At 40.1% G+C, this 18,327-nt stretch overlaps 1 protein-coding gene across 7 annotated transcripts in view; it reads right to left on the minus strand.

The window, feature by feature from the left end:
• LOC105478818 (lipin 2) overlaps nucleotides 1-18,327 on the minus strand; it is a 92,798-nt gene that overhangs the window by 17,964 nt on the left and 56,507 nt on the right. For 6 of the 7 annotated variants that reach the window (XM_071085591.1, XM_071085593.1, XM_071085592.1 and 3 more), the window contains 6 exons: nucleotides 16,460-16,555; nucleotides 13,043-13,344; nucleotides 5,503-5,610; nucleotides 4,370-4,493; nucleotides 3,978-4,055; nucleotides 2,599-2,944 (listed from right to left, as the gene is read on the minus strand). In XM_071085591.1, the coding sequence (XP_070941692.1) occupies nucleotides 2,599-2,944; nucleotides 3,978-4,055; nucleotides 4,370-4,493; nucleotides 5,503-5,610; nucleotides 13,043-13,344; nucleotides 16,460-16,555 (1,054 nt within the window). The remainder of the gene's footprint in view (nucleotides 1-2,598; nucleotides 2,945-3,977; nucleotides 4,056-4,369; nucleotides 4,494-5,502; nucleotides 5,611-13,042; nucleotides 13,345-16,459; nucleotides 16,556-18,327) is intronic. The other variant, XM_011736446.3, reaches the window with a different exon arrangement.

Consider the following 18,327-nt stretch of genomic DNA (forward strand, 5'->3'; position numbering starts at 1 on the left):
TCTAAGCCTCTAGACCTGTACTGCCCACTCTAGTGACCACCAGCCACATGTGGGTACTGAGCATTTAAACTGTTGCTAAAGTGAGGTAAACAAAATTAAGATACTTCATTAATAATTTTATATTGATTCCACAGTAAAATTATATTTTGGATTTTTTGGCTTAGATGAAATATATCACTAAACTTAATTTCACCTTATTTTACTTTCTTAAAATCGGCAATGAGATGATTCAAAATGACACGTGATTCATATTCCATTTCCAGTGGGCAGTATGTTCTAGAGCTAACTACCAGTTAAGAAAATACAGGAATGTCACCTTCAAAAAAACAGACAAATCCAGGACATGAAAGAGCCTGGAAGACACTGGCTGGGCTCTTTAAAAGGTTACTATTACGGGTGTAGAGTGGGTATGAGTATATGAGACAGCGTTCTAAAATAAAAAAGATCAATTAAAAGAAACATAAAAATCAAATGCAACATGTGAACCCTGATGTGATTTTGGCTTGGGAAACAGGCCAGCTAAAAAAATATTCTTGGTACAACTAGGGAAATGTAAACATGAATTCTTCAAGATGACAATAGTACTGGGACAATGCAGAGAATGTTCACATTCTTAGAAGGTATATCCTGGCATATTTAAGAATGAAATGTCATGCCTGCAATTTGTTTTCAAATGTTTTATTAATAAAACACTGCATGTGGATGAATGGAGAGATGTAGGGAGAGAGGGGTTGAGAAGGAGAGAGGGAGGGCAAAATGTAGAATAAAAAGTAGAGGGGAAAAAGAATGAGGCCAAAGAATAGTAAAAACCACTCAGGGTTCCTGTCTCTAGTCAGATCCTGCACTGTGTGCTAAAGAACAAGGGTCACTAGTTCCAAAAACAAAGCATTTATCCTAAAAGAACCAGATTTCCCTCCTTAACATCTCTTAGAGCAGAACAAATGGCTACAGGCCTTTGGTGGAAGAGCAGGTGCCAAGTTAAGCCACCATTAGCTAGATGGTTGGATTTGACCATGAACACTTTCATAGTCACATTCTTTCATTTTGGATAAATTATTTCTGAGTGACCTTGAAGGTCCATACCTGTAGTAAATATGTATTCAGTTGGTTTATAATTACCTAATATTTGGCGCTAGAATTTTTTTTTTAAGTGAAATACGTAGCTGGCTATATATGATGTTGGGTAATTTTAGGGAAGGTTTCACACTTTCCTAAAAATAGGATCCAAGGCCAGGATTCTGAGTATGTCTGTTCTGACTCTTACTGTACCGAGTAGTGACGGTTGGCTTTTTATTTTCAAATAGTAAGGATGTTCTGATTAAACTTGTGTTCCAAAAGTGAGGAAGAACTCTTAAACCAGCAGTTGGATGTTTTCGTTACCTATTTTATTTTTTTTTGAGACAGAGTCTCATTCTGTCACACGGATTAGAGTGCAGTGGTGCAATCACAGCTCACTGCAGTCTTGACCTCCCTGGGCTCAGGTGATTAGAATAATTTTTAAGGTAATTTTTATTATTATTATTTTTGAGACAGGGTCTGGCATGGGGTGGCGTGATCTTGGCTCACTGCAACCTCTGCCCCAGGGCTCAAGCGATCTTCCCACCTCAGCTTGGGTGGGACCACAGACAACGCCACTACGCCAGGCTCAGTTTTCCATGTTTAATAGAGACAGGGTTTCACTGTGTTGCCCAGGCTGATCTTGAAATCCTGAGCTCAAGTGATCTGTCCGCCTCGGCTTCCAAAGTACTGGGATTACAAGTGTGAACCACTGCACCTAAACTTCTACCTATTTTAAAAGGAAATAATCAGCACAAGAGATCACATCCTCATAATTAGTATGCGTTTACTTTTATCCAGTATTACTGCTAAAAACCTACCTAATTTAGCCTCAACTAAGAAGATGTTTCAAGTGAAAACATTTTTTCTCTATTCTAATTTTTTAAGATTCTACTTCACTTTACTGACATACCTAATCAATAAAGTGGTTAATTTTACTCACCAATTGATTACAACTCATTATTTATTTTCTCAGTAAATGCTTCTCAAGAACCCACTGAGTAGCAACAGTCGGGAGACAGGAGTGTAAAAGTCAGGCCCTGCTCCAACTGGACTTTCCAGGGGGACGCCATGCAAAGCAATTGTAAGAAAGTGAGTGATGGGCCTGGGCACGGTGACTCACACCTGTAATCCTAGCACTTTGGGAGGCCGAGGCGGGCAGATCACCTGAGGTCAGGAGTTCGAGACCAGCCTGGCCAACATGGTGAAATGCCATATCTACTAAAAATACAAAAAATCAGCTGGGGATGACGATGTGTGCCTGTAACTCCAGCTACTCAGAAGGCTAAGGCAGGAGAACTGCTTGACCCCAGGAGGCAGAGGTTGCAGTGAGCCAAGATCACGCCAATTGCACTCCAGCCTGGGCAACAAGAGCAAAACTCCAGCTAAAAAAAAAAAAAGAAAAAAAGAAAAAGAAAGTGTGCGATGGGTTTTGACTGGTGAGTACAAATACAGAGGCACCCATCACATGTTATGTGGAACACTGAAATAATGTGCCATCTAATTTGAGAGTACCTGGAGCCAAATTAAACAAATGATTACCTTTCTTCTTTGACGGCGAGTCTACTTTAGCTGCCGGTTTGGATTCTGAGGGCGCCTCCGCTAAGGTTGGGTTGGGAAGGTGGTCTGCATCTAACATAGATGAAATCTGAGGACTCTCAAGAGGAGGTTCGAGAAGCTCTGCCACAGACGTTGGGTCACTCATCTGTGTACCCAGGGCTCTCGGTCTGGGCTTCACTATGGTACAGACAGTGTCTTCCATGGAAGCATCCTTCTCAACTTCACTTATGAGGCTGTCCTCACTGGGAATTACCCGAAAATGGGTATTTTCTGATGGTGTAATTGTAGCTGTCCTAGGATGATGGTCAGATCGTTCTCTTTTGCTGACCTAAAAAAGTTAAATTATTTAAAAATTAAACTACTTTCAGGGTATTTGTTAGAATCTGGCAATGTGTTCATTCTATTTTTAACTTAACACATTCATTAAATATCTTACTTTGTAACATGTAAAAATTCCATAATAAAGTGAGAAAAACTAATAATTGCATTTTGCTCAATATCGTGATACTTATAAATGTTCTGGCCGGGCACGGTGGCTCACGCCTATAATCCCAGCACTTTGGGAGGCCAAGGCAGGCAGATCACTTGAGGTCAGGAGTTTGAGACTAGCCTGGCCAACAGGATGAAATCCTGTCTCTACTAAAAATACAAATATCATCCAGGCATGGTGGCAGGGGCCTGTAATCTCAGCTACTCAGGAGGCTGAGGCAAGATAATTGCTTGAACCCGAGAGATGGAGGTTGCAGTGAGCCGAGATGGCCCCAATACATTCCAGCCTAGGTGACAGAGCAAGACTCTATCTCAAAAAAAAAAACGTATACATTAAATGTTCTACTGAAAAGTTATACTGGAGAAGACTGAGGAAACTGACAATTTTCAGTTACTAAGAAATAAAAAATACTCATTTTGGCGGAGAAAACTTAATGAAAATTTAGCCCTCCTTGGACCACATTAAGGCTCTGTTAAAACAGTGTAAAAGTGGCAAGTCTAAATTCGATCACAAATGTAAGCAAAATGTATGTTTAAAAAACCTAAATTCAACAGAAGATCTAAACATTGTCTCTCTCAAGAAATTTATCTTCCCAGTTCTTTCTTCTTTCATTATGAGCTGGCAAAAAAAGGTTTAACAACTTCTTGTTTAAAATTTCAGTGTTGGCTGGGGATGGTGGCTCACACCTGTAATCCCAGCACTCTAGGGAGGCCAAGGCAGAAGGATCTCTTGAGCCTAGGAGTTTGAGATCGGACCAAGCTGTTATAGTGAGACCTTGTCTCTACAAAAAATAAAAACAAAAAAATTAACTGGGTGTGGGAGCACACATCTGCTGTCTCAACTACTTGAAAGTCTGGTGCGGGAGAATCACCTGAGTCCAGGAGGTTGAGGCTGCAGTGAGCTTTGGCTGCACCCACTGCTCTCCAGCCTGGGTGACATAGCAAGAACCCTGTCTCCAAAAAAATTAAAAAATGCAGTGTGAAAATTTTAGTTTAAGGTGTCTTTTAAAATTTCCTTATAATAATTGACAATCATTATTATTCAGTAAATAGAAATATACACAAAATACTGCTGAATTCCTTCGGTTGCAAATATATAGTCCAAACGTTACAAAAAATGTTAACTTTGAATTTACTTTTATGACATGAGAGCACTATCATTTACATTCACGAGAGCTCAGTCAGAAACTGCCTCCTTTACTGGGTGGAGGGAGTCTTCACTTGTTTAATCAGACACTTTCCACAGGCAAGTAAACCCTAGTACCTTGGTGGACTCTGGGAATCCGCCCCACGTCCACTCCATGTGAGACTCTGATCGGAGCAGGCTCTCAGCAGGTTTCACCTCCAGCTCGGAATCACTCTTAGGACACACCGTCTGGGGATAGGTGCTGCAAACAGAACAAAGACACATGATGACTTGAAAGTCGGGATACCTTCAGTGTTGCTGAGCCTGACAGATGAAAAGAAACAAATGTCAATATATCGACTTTATCCTGCATATATAAAAACTCCACGGAAGGGAAGATCAAGTATTTCTTCCACCTGAGTTCTTTAATAATACTAAAAATGACATCAATTAGTACTTAAGAGGACTTACCAGGTCCTTTGTAAACACTACATATTCATAATCTCATTTGCTTTTCACAAGAAGTCAATGAGAAGGAAGATAATTTTGTAGGCTAAGGAAGAGCAGGCAAATTAACATAACACCCAAGGATTTGATTGCAGAATAAACAGTTATGGCTATACTTTTTTTTCCACTATATTATTCAGTTACAGCCAACAGTTGACACTAAAAGATGAGAATTTTTAACAATTGTAGATGAGTGGGCACAATGTCTCATGTCTGTAATCCCAGTGCTTTGGGAGGCCAAGATGAGAGGATCACCTGAGGCCAGGAGTTCAACAATAGCCTGGGCAAAATAGCGAGACTGTCTCTACAAAAAATTTAAAACTTAGCTGAGCACAGTGGTGCATGCCTGTAGTCCCAGTTACTCAGGAGGCTGAGGCGGGAGGATCACGGGAGCCCAGGGGTTTAAGGCTGCAGTGAACTATGAGTGTGCTACTGCACTCCAGCCTGGGCAACAGAGCGAGACCTTGTCTCTACTAAAAAAAGAAAAAGAAAAAGAAAAAGAAAAAAAAAAAACTGTAGATGGCTAAATTCCATGCTGATTATACAGATCCACAACTGGCCAACACTGTTAGAGTAAGTCAGATCAAATTTAGAAATAAAATAATCATTGAGAGAAAAGATTCATATTTATGTTAAAAGTAAACATTCAGTTCCTCGGCTGTGTGAGAGAAACGGGAAATATCATTACTATAGATTAACAGAAAAGCTAATTAATACATCCTCCTTCCTCTTTCAAGAAACCAAGAAATTTCAAAGATACTTACGTCTCTAAAGGGGACCAATCTCCGTCGGATAAGGGGTAATGATCCCCAGAATGGAAAAGCAAAGGCTCTTTACATTCCTCTTCTTTCAAGGAAGCATTTGAAGATCCTCTATGAAAGGAGAAACCAAAGAAAGGCAGGAACGATGACATTCTTGTCAGCTTTAAAAGATCCCCCAAACCTACTGATACTACAAACAATAAAAATGAAGAGGGGTAAATGATGACTAACTCTCTTTAAAATATATGAAGGAGAAGGGGGGATACACCACTGCCACCCACTATAAAACACCACAATCACTATTCACATGTGGAATGAATAGGGGGAGGACAAAAGAGAAATGTGATTTCTTTTTTCCATCCCTTAAGTGATTCAAAGGCTAAAAGAAAACTAAGGCTTTATGACTATTTCATTCAATCCTTACAAAATGAGGTAATATTTCATTGTAGATATTAAGTAATCAAGGATCTAGAGAAATTTAGTAACTTGCTCAAAGTCAAAAAGCCAGGAAGTAGTTGGATTCAAAACAAGTAAGCCCTTATTCTTTCCACTGCTCTCCCCTTTCTACTGAATGCATTTGAAAATGTATGAATATTAGCTAAAGACAAGATCTATGGCTCAAAATTTTAAAAATACCCTAAACTCTTAAAACCTCAGGACTAATTTTCTTCTTTGTTTGGCCCAAGGATTATCTGAGGTTTCCTTTACTTGGAATCTACAAGATGTGAAGATGTGAGGAAGACGATACAAAAATGACAAATGCTTTTAAGATGCATAAAAGGACCTTGGGTAGGGGGTTGCACTAATGCTAATAAGGTTTTAATCAATTTACCTGTTGGTTTCTTAAATTTGCAGAGTTACTATAACTACCTTGCCATATAACCTTGAAAACATCCCTCAGAAGCACTGTGGGCCCCCGTTTTCATCTTTAGTTGGAAATTTATCATTTGTCCTGTCTACTTTAGAGTCAATGTGAGAGTTACATGGTGTAGCATGTTGAAATCTCTGAAAAGTAAAAAGAAACGCACAAAGAAAAACTCTGGCTGGGCACAATGGCTCATCCCAGCACTTCGGGAGGCCGAGGCAGGTGGACCACGAGGTCAGGGGTTCAAGACCAGCCTGGCCAAGATGGTGAAACCCTGTCTCTACTAAAAATACAAAAATTACCCAGGTATGGTAGCAGGCACCTGTAATCCCAGCTACTTGGGAGGCTGAGGCAGAGAATTGCTTGAACCCAGGAGGCGGAGGTTGCAGTGAGCAGAGATCACGCCACTGCACTCCAGTCTGGGTAACAGAGAGACTCCATCTCAAAAACAAACAAACAAAACTTTGCAAAGCATAAAGTGCCATATTATACGAGTTTAAAGGCTTCTTATAGACAATTCAATGTTTTAATAGGACAGACAATAAATGTAAATGAGAATATCCACACTTAGTTTGCTGGACTAAAAACAGGGATAGAAAACCAGGTTATTTTTTTAACATTACTTTTCTTCCTTTATATCGTTGTTTTTTTTTTTTTTGAGATGGAGTCTCATTCTGTCGCCCAGGCTGCAGTGCAGTGGCACGATCTTGGCTCACTGCAAGCTCCGCCTCCCGGGTTCACGCCATTCTCCTGCCTCAGCCTCCCCAGTAGCTGGAACTACAGGCACCTGCCACCGCGCCCGGCTAATTTTTTCTATGTTTTAGTAGAGACAGGGTTTCACTACATTAGCCAGGATGGTCTCGATCTCCCGACCTCATGATCCGCCCGTCTCGGCCTCCCAAAGTGCTGGGATTACAAGCTCTTCCTTTATATCTTAATTTAACATACTCTTATTTACCACTAACTGTGACATGTTAATAGTTTTTCCATATAGCTTAATCTTTTAATTTAAGGTTTTCCTAACTCTGATCTTCTCTTCTCTAGGGCCTTACTCCGGCATACCACTCATTCAAGGGGAGAAAACTTACGCCTGAGAAAGACATCTAGGAAAAAGTACTCTATTTTTCAATAAAGGAATATCAAAAGGCAAATTTTCCCTTGAGAAAGGGAAAATCAGGTTTGTGAATGGTCCTTATTTGCCCACTCCGAAAGGACACATCAGCTTCAGCCATCACTATCCATATGTGAAAGTGGTCTGAAAAGAACCACGCTAAAGTCACACAAATTTCTAACCGAAATTTTTATATTACAAATATTTTACTTACTGGATCATGTTTCACTGCAGTATAAAAGGTAAGCCAAGAAGAATTCAGCAAAGCAAACAGGATTTAGTAAAATATTGAAACAGCAATCAGGTACCACCTGAATACACAGCCCCAGGAAGACAAGAGATGGCCTTTTTTGGTCATATCCTGACAAAAATACAGCACCATTAGTCTAGGCCCACTACAGTGACAGAAAAGTTTTATGTTGAGATCCCTTTCAGTCCTAAGATTCTTTTATTGAAATAGGAATTCTAGAAACCTGTTATGAAGTTTCAAAACGGCAGGTATGCCTTAGAACAGGGACCTGCAAAGCAAACCATGACAGAGTAACAAACTAAGCACGTAGCATGAGGCTACAGTGGAGCGCACATAGTAGAACGTGAAGACAACAGCACAAGACTGATTCTCTTTGTAAAACACAGGAGTGCTAGTACATCAGAACTGAGCAAAAGAGGTAAACGGTGACTTTCCATCAGGGCTGGGGGCTCGGAGGCTGAGGTTCACAGCCAGTGTGAACATGGCACTCCAGCCCTCACAGATGTGCTACAACATCACATCTTTCAAATTCCGCATCATTATCTAAGCCTAACATTTTTCCAATTCAAAAGCTAACAGAGATTACATGGATGTATATGACTGCCAAAATGCACTGACCCGCACACTTGCAGTCTGTGAATACTGCTGCGTGTAAATTATATCTCAGTTTTTTTTAAGTGAGAAAAAAAATCAATTGAATGCTAAAATAGCCTGAATTATTTATGTGGGATCAATTTTAGGTGCAACATGAATTTTAAACTATTTCACTGGTAGTATGTAATAGATAAATGGGGTTGACCATAACCAAAGATCACTAACTCTGTTAACAACATCTAGCGGCAACCTTAGCACAGTACTAGTCAATGAATTTCAGCGTGGCTAATGATCTCAGTTGGCACTTGGATACAGAGCATTTCCCATAAAACAAATGGAGCCCTGCAATACTTCTCTCTGTGTTCTGTGTCAGAAACGAAGGAGAGAAAAGGCAGGGAGCATCTGTAAGATCCATGTCACTCTGAGTATCTACACTCACCCCAGAAGAACATGGAGGGTTCTCTAGAAGCCAGTTATTGGTCAGCAGATGAAGTATGCAGATCATCAGAGCAGTAGGTACGATCTGTGAAAAGTCTTAGACTCCCTGGATTTAGCTCCCAGATATCACTTTTTAAGTAGGTCTGCTTTAGTGGATTACAAGTTGAGACTCCTTTCTGCTGGTCTGATATTGAGCCTCCATTTTTGCTATTGCTTGGTATTTGAAATATTTCCATCAGTGGCATGTTTCATATATTTGCACTCAAGATTATGCTAGAACACCATCCAATATGCAGAGTCTCTTCCTTCCAAAAGGCTACACATGCCTAGGTGCAATGTTTTTAATCTCTCACACACACACACACATCCGTCCATCCTCTAGAAGGACAAACAAGGCTTCTGTTATATTTAAGCCTAACGCCCATCTTTAGGAGGGGAGGGAGACTTAGCAGGTACAGTTTAAACAAAGCCCTGTATAGTTTAAAGCTCTCCAATTTCCAGAAATGAGTTTCTTCCAGCTGTGCTACAGCAATCTGCTTTAAAAATGATTCCCTCTTCCATCTGCCTCCTTCAAGGAGCTTCAATTAACCTTAATTCTATTATCAACAAAATTCTTGAAAAGTAAAGAGTTTAAACGAAATGCCATTTGTCAAAACAAAAGAGAAACCTACTTTGTGCATGTATCTTCTCTGGAAAAATAATTTCTTTTCTAAATGGTAGGGGCTGAGGAGAATATGCTATAGGAAAGCTGAAAATTCCTCAATGCCACAGAATTCCTAGTCCTGACAACTGCAAAGACAATTGACTTCCTATTCTTTTTCTCTTAGATTCGGAACACGTTGTTTCATATGCTGTTAATGACCATAAATAGCTTCCCTCAAATAATGTTAGAGTCTAGGTGCTGGGCTGACAGGGGCCTTGTGAAGGCCTCTTCCATCCTCTCACTTTATAGATTAAGAAACCAAGGCCCTGAGTGATGAAGAGGCCACTGTTCTACAATCTATAATGGGCCCAGTCTGTCTACCTTTTAGCTCAGTGCTCATTTCAGAATACAACCTGAATTTTCACAGATGTTTACATTTTGTTTTCTTTTTTTAAAGTCCTAATTTCTGTTGGCGGTATTATTTAAGCAGATTCTATTTTAAGGAAATTCAGGGAAGAGTTCCTCCAGGTGGCAGCATCTACTATTCCATGGTAACCTAAAGAAAAAGCAAACCACCAACCTCCTGAAAATGACTGCAAGCCCCTAGCTTACACGTGTTGTGACATGCCTGCTTACCAAGCCAGCAAGGCGCTGGCTTAAGAGATAGGCTGGCAGCCATTCACACCTGTCAACCAAATCAGTACACAGTGGATACAGCCTTTCACACCATCTGGAAAAACAAGGTATGTACTAATATTTCTGCAATGCATTGGCTTACAATATTCATTTACAAATTCCTTTAGAATAATGATTCTTGTACAATTTAGTAGGGAACTTGGCATATGCTTTAGAAATATTTTTTTAATTCCCAAGCTATAGGTTGTTCAGGAATTCTCAACTATGCTCTATTATGTCTAACAAAGGACACATGTCAACAAAATTTTAAGGCAAAAGCATTACTTCAGTGCTCTTTTTGGTAGATCTTAGAAGAATTTTAGTTGGTAAAAATATTTTCAGGAACGAAGCACTTCTGGGAGCATTACAAGGCTGATCCTAATAAAATTTAAGATGTGTAAGCATTTCAAGTTTTTCTCAAAAGAATACATGTTTCTTGCCCAATCTATACATTTTACTATACATAAGACAAAACTTTTAAAGGAATTTATATATATATACACACACACACACACACATATATATTATTTTTTTTAAAGATGGAGTCTTTCTCTGTCACCCAGGCTGGAGGGCAGTGGTGTGATCTCGGGTCACTGTAACCTCTGCCTCCCAGGTTCAAGTGATTCTCCTGCCTCAGCCTCCCGAGTAATTAGCCTGCCACCACACCCAGCTAATTTTTGCATTTGTGCCCCGCCTTTTTATAATGTTTTTAATATTCCTGAAGTCAAGCAGTAGAAAAGTAAAAATTCTCATACTTTATTCTCCTACAGAAGAGAAGGACAAATAGCCTTTAAAAGACTGAAAGAAGGAAGGAAAAGGACAGGAAGAGTCTCTTTTTAAGAAATTCTGGTACTTTTTATCAGCTTAAATTTCTTTTTTTTTTTTTTTTTTTTTTTTGAGACGGAGTCTCGCTGTGTCGCCCAGTCTGAAGTGCAGTGGCCGGATCTCAGCTCACTGCAAGCTCTGCCTCCCGGGTTTTTATGCCATTCTCCGGCCTCAGCCTCCCGAGTAGCCGGGACTACAGGCGCCCGCCACCTCGCCCGGCTAGTTTTTTGTATTTTTTAGTAGAGACGGGGTTTCACCGTGTTAGCCAGGATGGTCTCGAACTCCTGACCTCGTGATCCGCCCGTCTCGGCCTCCCAAAGTGCTGGGATTACAGGCTTGAGCCACTGCGCCCGGCCTCAGCTTAAATTTCTTTGGGAATCGATGATATATAAAAGTAGAGTTCAGAACATTTATGAAGAAACTCTTCTCGGCTAGTATTTTGACACTGACAAAAAAATTACCGAAATTTATTGATTCATTCAGGATTTTAAAATTTTGTAAATATAGTGTACTCCGGTTTGTAGAGCTTAACATACTTTTCCACTATTGCTTTCCATCTTTTGTTGTTTAGTTCTATTGGAGGAATTCTGCATTCTATCAGAACTGAAATCAAAGTGTTCTATATATTCAGTGCAGGGGGAGTAAGAGAGAACACCACAGACATGACAGCTAGTGAGCAATAAAACAAGAGGAGTAGAAAACAGTTTCATGAATTAAAAATGGCTGTTACTTATAATATCGAATTGTAAAAAATTACTATCAAATGTAGATGTTTAAGATTTAAAATCTAGGTTTCAAAATTTTAGAAAATGAAGTTTTATAAAAAAGGGATTATACTATGTTATTCATTAATGCAGTATAATTATAATATACTAATACTATATTAATTAACATTTTTTGCTGGGCTCAGTGGTTCATGCCTGTAATATCAGCACTTTGGGAGGCTGAGCCGGGAGGGTTGCTTGAGGCCAGGAATTTGAGACCAGCCTGGGCAACACGGCAAGACCCCATCTCTACAGAAAATTTTTTAAAACTAGCCCAGTATAGGGGTAAGCACCTACAGTCCTAGCTACTTGGGAGGCTGAAGTGGGAGGACTGCTTGAGTTCGGGAGTTCAAGGTTACAGTGAGCTATGATAGCACCACTGCACTCCAGCCTGGGCAACAGAGGGAGAATCTGTCTCAATTAAAAAAACAAAACAAAACAAAGCATATTTTTTTTCCTGATTTGACCCATTTAAAACAAAAGACTGGCAAATAAAACACATACTAGATCGTGATAGAGTTTATCCTTGATATATATTTGGTTTCCAGAACTAGAGAAAGAAATTATTTCCCTCTATTCTAGGATGAAAAACACTTGAACAGCACTGTTTTCCAGGAAGTAGGGTGTGACCTCTTTTCAGCAGATGGGGTGAAAACACACAAGCGGACCAGCAGCTCCCTCCACAAATAAAGAGTCTGGAAATGCAGGGCCACTTGTGGGCAGCAGCTTCTTGTCCAGTAGTCACCAATAAAGAGAATCCCCACCATGGTCCTAGTGCCAAGGTGGCCACTGAGTGGAACAGGTGAAAGAAAACGGAATCTTGAATGAGAAAATGTGTTCTACTCCCAACTGTTACCTTTCAACTCCAAGCAGTGCTGACATGAAAAACGGCATATAATCAGCTCTTCTACAGAGCAGGTAAACAAGCAGCGATCAAGATTGCTCACATAAAAAAAACCAAAACTCCTTCCTTTTCAATTCCAATAAAACAAAACTCAACTCCTCAGGAAAAAGACACCAAGCCTAAGGCCACTGGGTAGGGAAATTCCAGAGATGACATTGTGTCCAACTGTATCTGCTCACCCAGGGGCAAATCACTAATTCAGATCTTTTGACTTAGAACTTATTTGGCTCCTGGAAACTTTTTTATGGAAAGAAACACACAACCAGTCTGCTACAAATGACATTTCAGTAGCGTATTTGTAGAATAGTTGAAAGGAACAAAGAAACTGCCTTTGCTGCTGGATTCCACAATAAACTGTAAAGGGAGAAAACAAGCCCAAACCTCACACTGTATATCCATAAAAAACTGGCAGCTCCTGGCTTTGCATGAACTCTAGGTACCAGCATAAGACCCTTCCCAGGCTGAGAGCCCTACCGTGCTGCCTGGGCCCCCTTGTCATCATCGGAGCTCACGCCTACATCACATGTGTCTTCTGCGGCAGGAGAGGTGGCCTGCTCTTCCTTCTTACTGTCCTGTTTGCATTTCTTTCTCCTTCGTTTTTTCTTTTTCACAGAACTTGGAGTAAAAATTGTCTCTGTTTCCAAGACGTGTGAGATGTCTGAACTCTGAGATGGTGTTTCATCTCCACCCGATTTCACCAAAGGGGTGTCAATATCTTTAAAGAACTGATCTTCAGTAGGAATTGGTGAGGTGGCAAGGTAAGCAGGAAGCTTTTCCTTAAGGAGAATGGAGAAAGAAAAGTTATCCATGACAAACTCGACAGTGAATTAAAGCAGTAATATATTGAATACATAAATTTTCACGGTGGTAAAAAAGAAAATACATATTCCCTAAAGGCAAGAAAGTCCCACTGAACTAAGGAATTGTCTACTGTACTCTGAGGAGGTCTTTCCCTTGTGAGGCAGCTAAGTGCTAGCCCACCTGGGAACAGGTAACTGAGTCTGTCTGAAGGAACTGACACACCAAGTCAGCATGGAACACCCCAAAGCCATAATGAAAGCTAAGCCCACTAAATTATTCACAAAGCAAAGATCAAAGCAGCAACAACAATCTCACGAGGTGTTACAAAGGACTCTCTCAAGAACTCACACAGAACATTCAGAACAGGACAAAGTAGAAGGCAGAGATTAAGGACACTGCATCAGACAAAGGGCAGCAGGACAGGTGAGTGATGTGAGGATGCAGTGATACAGAGTGGCTAATGCTTACGTTTTGCCAAATTAAGTGGAGAAAGGCAATTAGAGACAATATCCTATAACAAATGACGTTACTAAATTTTTAAACCATAAAGCATTTATGTTTTAAAAAAAAGAAATATTCCTTCCTGTAGGAATTCAAAAGAAGAAAATAAGGCCCAATATTTAGAAGCACTCAAACTCCTAATACTAAATAAATGATCAAGTCTGGTGTTCAGTAAATTCATGTCTTAGCCATTTGTTTCATTCCTTTGTATCATCAGAGGAAATGGAAGGCACATAATAGAGATAAAAATTAACCTCAGGCCGGGCATGGTGGCTCACGCCTGCAATCCCAGCACTTTGGGAGGCCAAGGCGGGCGGATCACCTGAGGTCAGGAGTTTTTGAGACCAACCTGGCTAACATGGTGAAACCCTGTCTCTACTGAAAATACAAAATTAGCTGGGCATGGTGTCGCATGCCTGTAATCCCAGCTCCTCAGGAGGCTGAGGCAGAAGAATTGCTTAGACCTGGGAGGGGGAGGTTGCAGTGAGCAGAGATCATGCCACTGCACTCCAGCCTGGGCAACAGAGCAAGACTCCATCTCAAAAACAGCAAAAAATTAACCTCATATAATTTAAAATACTCAAGCTTTTAAACAATAGCTCTGAAAATGTATGGGTTTCTGTAATTGTTTTTTATTAAGCTTTTGAACTCAGCTTTGATAAACATATTACCCTGAAGCTAAAGTTGATTTACCTAGGAGAAATGTGTGTTCACCAGCAACACACACTTACAGAGAAACTGTAATAAGATATTCTGAATGCCCAAAAGAAACCCAGATGAGAGGTTGTGGTCTCCGACTTTGAGGATTTTTTAATTCAATGATCTTTATTTTACTTACTGAAAGCTGTTTTGGTTTCTGGTGGTATTTCTTAGTTCTATTATAGCAATGTTTGTGGGATGAAGGTAACCTGAACGCCTACCAGTAAGAAAACAGTTAAACAAACTGTGGTATGTACATACTATGGAATACTGTGCAGTTATTAAAAGCACAGTTAGGTTTAGAACTAGACTTGAAAGGAATGTTGATGACATATAATTAAATGAGAAAAATTTTGAGAGAAAAAAAAGAAAATAAATGGCAACTGGGTTTTTGGTCATTTTCCTACTCTAAATGACGAACCCCCAGAGGAACAGCAGCGTGTTGTATTCATAGCATGTGGCATAGCTTAGTAATTCCAACATTTGTTGGATAAATTAACAATTTTTTGTTTTAAAGAGAAGCACACAACACAAGAGAAACTCTGGTCAATGTAGTCACACGTGGAATAGGGAGAAAAAGGCTGAAAAGTTGACATTCTCCAAGTTGTCCTTGCTAAGCATAGTTTTTAGTGGAACTGTCAGAATAAGCCAAGAAAACGAGGTAACTATCAATAACCCAGTCCTCTCGCTTACTGTGCCTGCTGATCTAGAAGTTCAGTGCTATGAATTATCCATAATTTTAAGAAACATACAAAAAGTGTTTTATTTTTGTGACAGATGTCTTTCATTATGTTTCATTCTGCTCTTTGCCTCTGGTCTCTGATAAGGAAAAATGTTGCTTAGGCCAAGTAAATGCAAACAAGGTATTATAAAGACAAGTAGTTAAGAAACTAGAAAAAGCACCAGTCTGATCAAGCTTCCCCTTCATAAATCATAGTGTTTCAACGCTGCTTTACACACTGGTAACTAAGTAGTTGGTTTCTCAATCAAAAAATGATAAACAATCTCATTTTACTATAGTATTTTTTGGTAATAATTTTCTTTGTAAATTTATTATATCAAACTGTAAGTTCATCTTCAAAGCCAAAAAAGTAGTCGTGTATCCTTAATAAGTTGATGCTCATCAGTTTTGCTATTTGAGATTTTATTCTTTACGAAGAATGATGTACTGATGCCTTTGAAAGAATTTTTAAGAAGATTCACATTATGTGATCCGAGTTTCTAGTGAGAATGTAAAATCTACAAATAAATAAATAGATCCACACTGAATCCATCAAGAACAGTTAATCAGCATTCAAATCAGTAGATACAGAATGTGTGTGCTGGGGAGCGGGGATCGTAACAAATCATGCTCATTTGCTAGAAGAAGTCAAACATGTAATCACTTACAAAAGGATATAGGCCAATTAATTTAACTCTCTTGAGATCATAATAAATGAATTCACCTGACTACTAAAGGTGAGGGATGTAATATCCCAACTAAAATGGTAAACATGATTCCCAGTGGAAAGGACACGTGTGGATAAACATATAGCCAGAAGAGAAATGCCTTACTCAGGCAGAAATGAATGTATTCAAGTAAGATGCAAACCAGAAGCAACACGAAGAAAGCTCACTCAAGTTAGAAAGTGATGTGCCTTCCCTTACAAAAAGTGCAAGTACATGCATTCAGCATGCTCCCTGCACCCTGGAACTTTGTATGGAGAAAAATTCCTCATCCCTTCAGCTCGTTTTTGACAGCTTAGTTCTTCAACATGAAACTAAAGCTTGTCTAGCCAACAACAGTCCTGTGTACAATCAACCATAAAAAACTGCTGAACAGTCAGTTTGGGCCACATGCCAGGGGCCTGAGCACACTGTGTAAGGAGGGTGTGACCCACGCGAACTCACATATTCTTCTTCAGTCTCCTCAACAAAGAAAGCTTCTCCATTGTCACCCAACTTCATGTGAAGATCCACTGCATTGCCATTGATTTCTATATCAATCTATGGGAGAAACAAAATATGACTTAATGTTCAAGGAGTCTTTCCTTCAAGTTAAACTAAACCGGAACTCTGAGTTCTCAAGCCAAACTTAGCGTAGTTTTGAGGTTCCCAGAACTACAGCCTCTGAGAAACACTGCTACTTGCCCCTACCCAACCCCTAAGAAGCCAAATGGAGCTGGTAGAGGGAGAGATGGATAACTAGGAATTGAAAGAAAATGTTTCACCATCTTATTTTTACAACATATAAAAAATTTTTAAATTATTTTTCAAATTTAAAATGGAAATATTATTGTCAAACATTTGCACACTTTCCAAATTATGGCACAGGCAGGCCTCACCTCACACGGTTCAGATACACGTAAGTTTCAGGAACCTCAGTATGTGAGCTGTGAGCAACTGCATCAAGTACAACCTCACTGACAGCTCTTCAGCCCACAGATCACTAAGTAAGTAACAGGTGACAATCGGTGCTGTGACTGGTCACTGATGATGGTGGTTCCATTTTCCCAGGAACCAGGTGAAATGATGGGATAAGTAATACCATGTTTAAAAAAAAAATTCAGGTAGACATATGCGTTAGGCCATTTTTGTGTTGCTATAAAGAAAATACCCAAGGCTGGGGGCAATTTATAAAGAAAAGAGGTTTAACTGGCTCATGGTTCTGCAGGCTGTACAAGCATGGCGTTGGCATCTGCTTCGTTTCTGGGGAGGACTCAGAAAACTTTTACTCATAGTGAAAGGCGAAGTGGGCGCAGACACAGTCACATAGTGAGAGCAGGTGCAAGAGACTGGGGGTGCCACACACTTTTAAACAATTGGATCTTGTCAACTCAGCAAAAACTCATCCATCCCCAAGAGGATGGTGCTAAGCCATCCATGAGGGATCTGCCCCCACGATCCAAACACCTCCCACCAGGCTCACCTCCAACACTGGAGTTCACATTCCCACCAGGCTCATCTCCAACACTGGAGTTCACATTCCCACCAGGCTCACCTCCAACACTGGAGTTCACATTCCCACCAGGCTCACCTCCAACACTGGAGTTCACATTCCAACATGAGATTTGGAGGGGACATCCAAATCTTATCAACATATTTTGTCAAATCGCTTGTTATAAAACTCCTATGTACGGGCCGGGCGCAGTGGCTCATGCTTGTAATCTCACTACTTTGGGAGGCCGAGATGGGCAGGTCACCTGAGGTCAAGAGTTCGAGACCAACCTGACCAACACGGTGAAACCCTGTCGCTACTAAAAATACAAAATCAGCCGGGCGTGATGGGCGCCTGTAATCCCAGCTACTCGGGAGGCTGAGGCGGGAGAATCACTTGAACCCGGGAGGTGGAGGTTGCAGTGAGCCGAGATCACACCATTGCACTCCAGCCTGGGCAACAAGAGTGAAACTCTGTCTCAAAAAGAAAAACAAAACAAAACAAATAAACAAAAAACTCCTATGTATGAATAACATAACCACACTGAAGCAGGTGAGGAAGAATGGGACTAAGACCTAAGTCACCTTGGAAACAGCATTTTGACTTGTATTGTAAGTCTAAAGACATATTTTATATAAGTTATCCCAAACAAATATTGTGCAGTAGTTGGTACATTCACAGAGATTTGAGTTAGCAATTCTGAAACTATTTTGTGTTAGGATTAACTAAGCAGATATACTGATGATAATCAGAGCCATGTTTCCCGTTGAAAGAGAAAAGTTATAAATAAGGAGGGGGAAGAAGCCTGTGATGGTAGATGGGAATTGGAGGAACCCGTGTG

The sequence above is a fragment of the Macaca nemestrina genome, chromosome 19 (genome assembly GCF_043159975.1).
Source record: "Macaca nemestrina isolate mMacNem1 chromosome 19, mMacNem.hap1, whole genome shotgun sequence".
Lineage (NCBI taxonomy): Eukaryota > Metazoa > Chordata > Mammalia > Primates > Cercopithecidae > Macaca > Macaca nemestrina.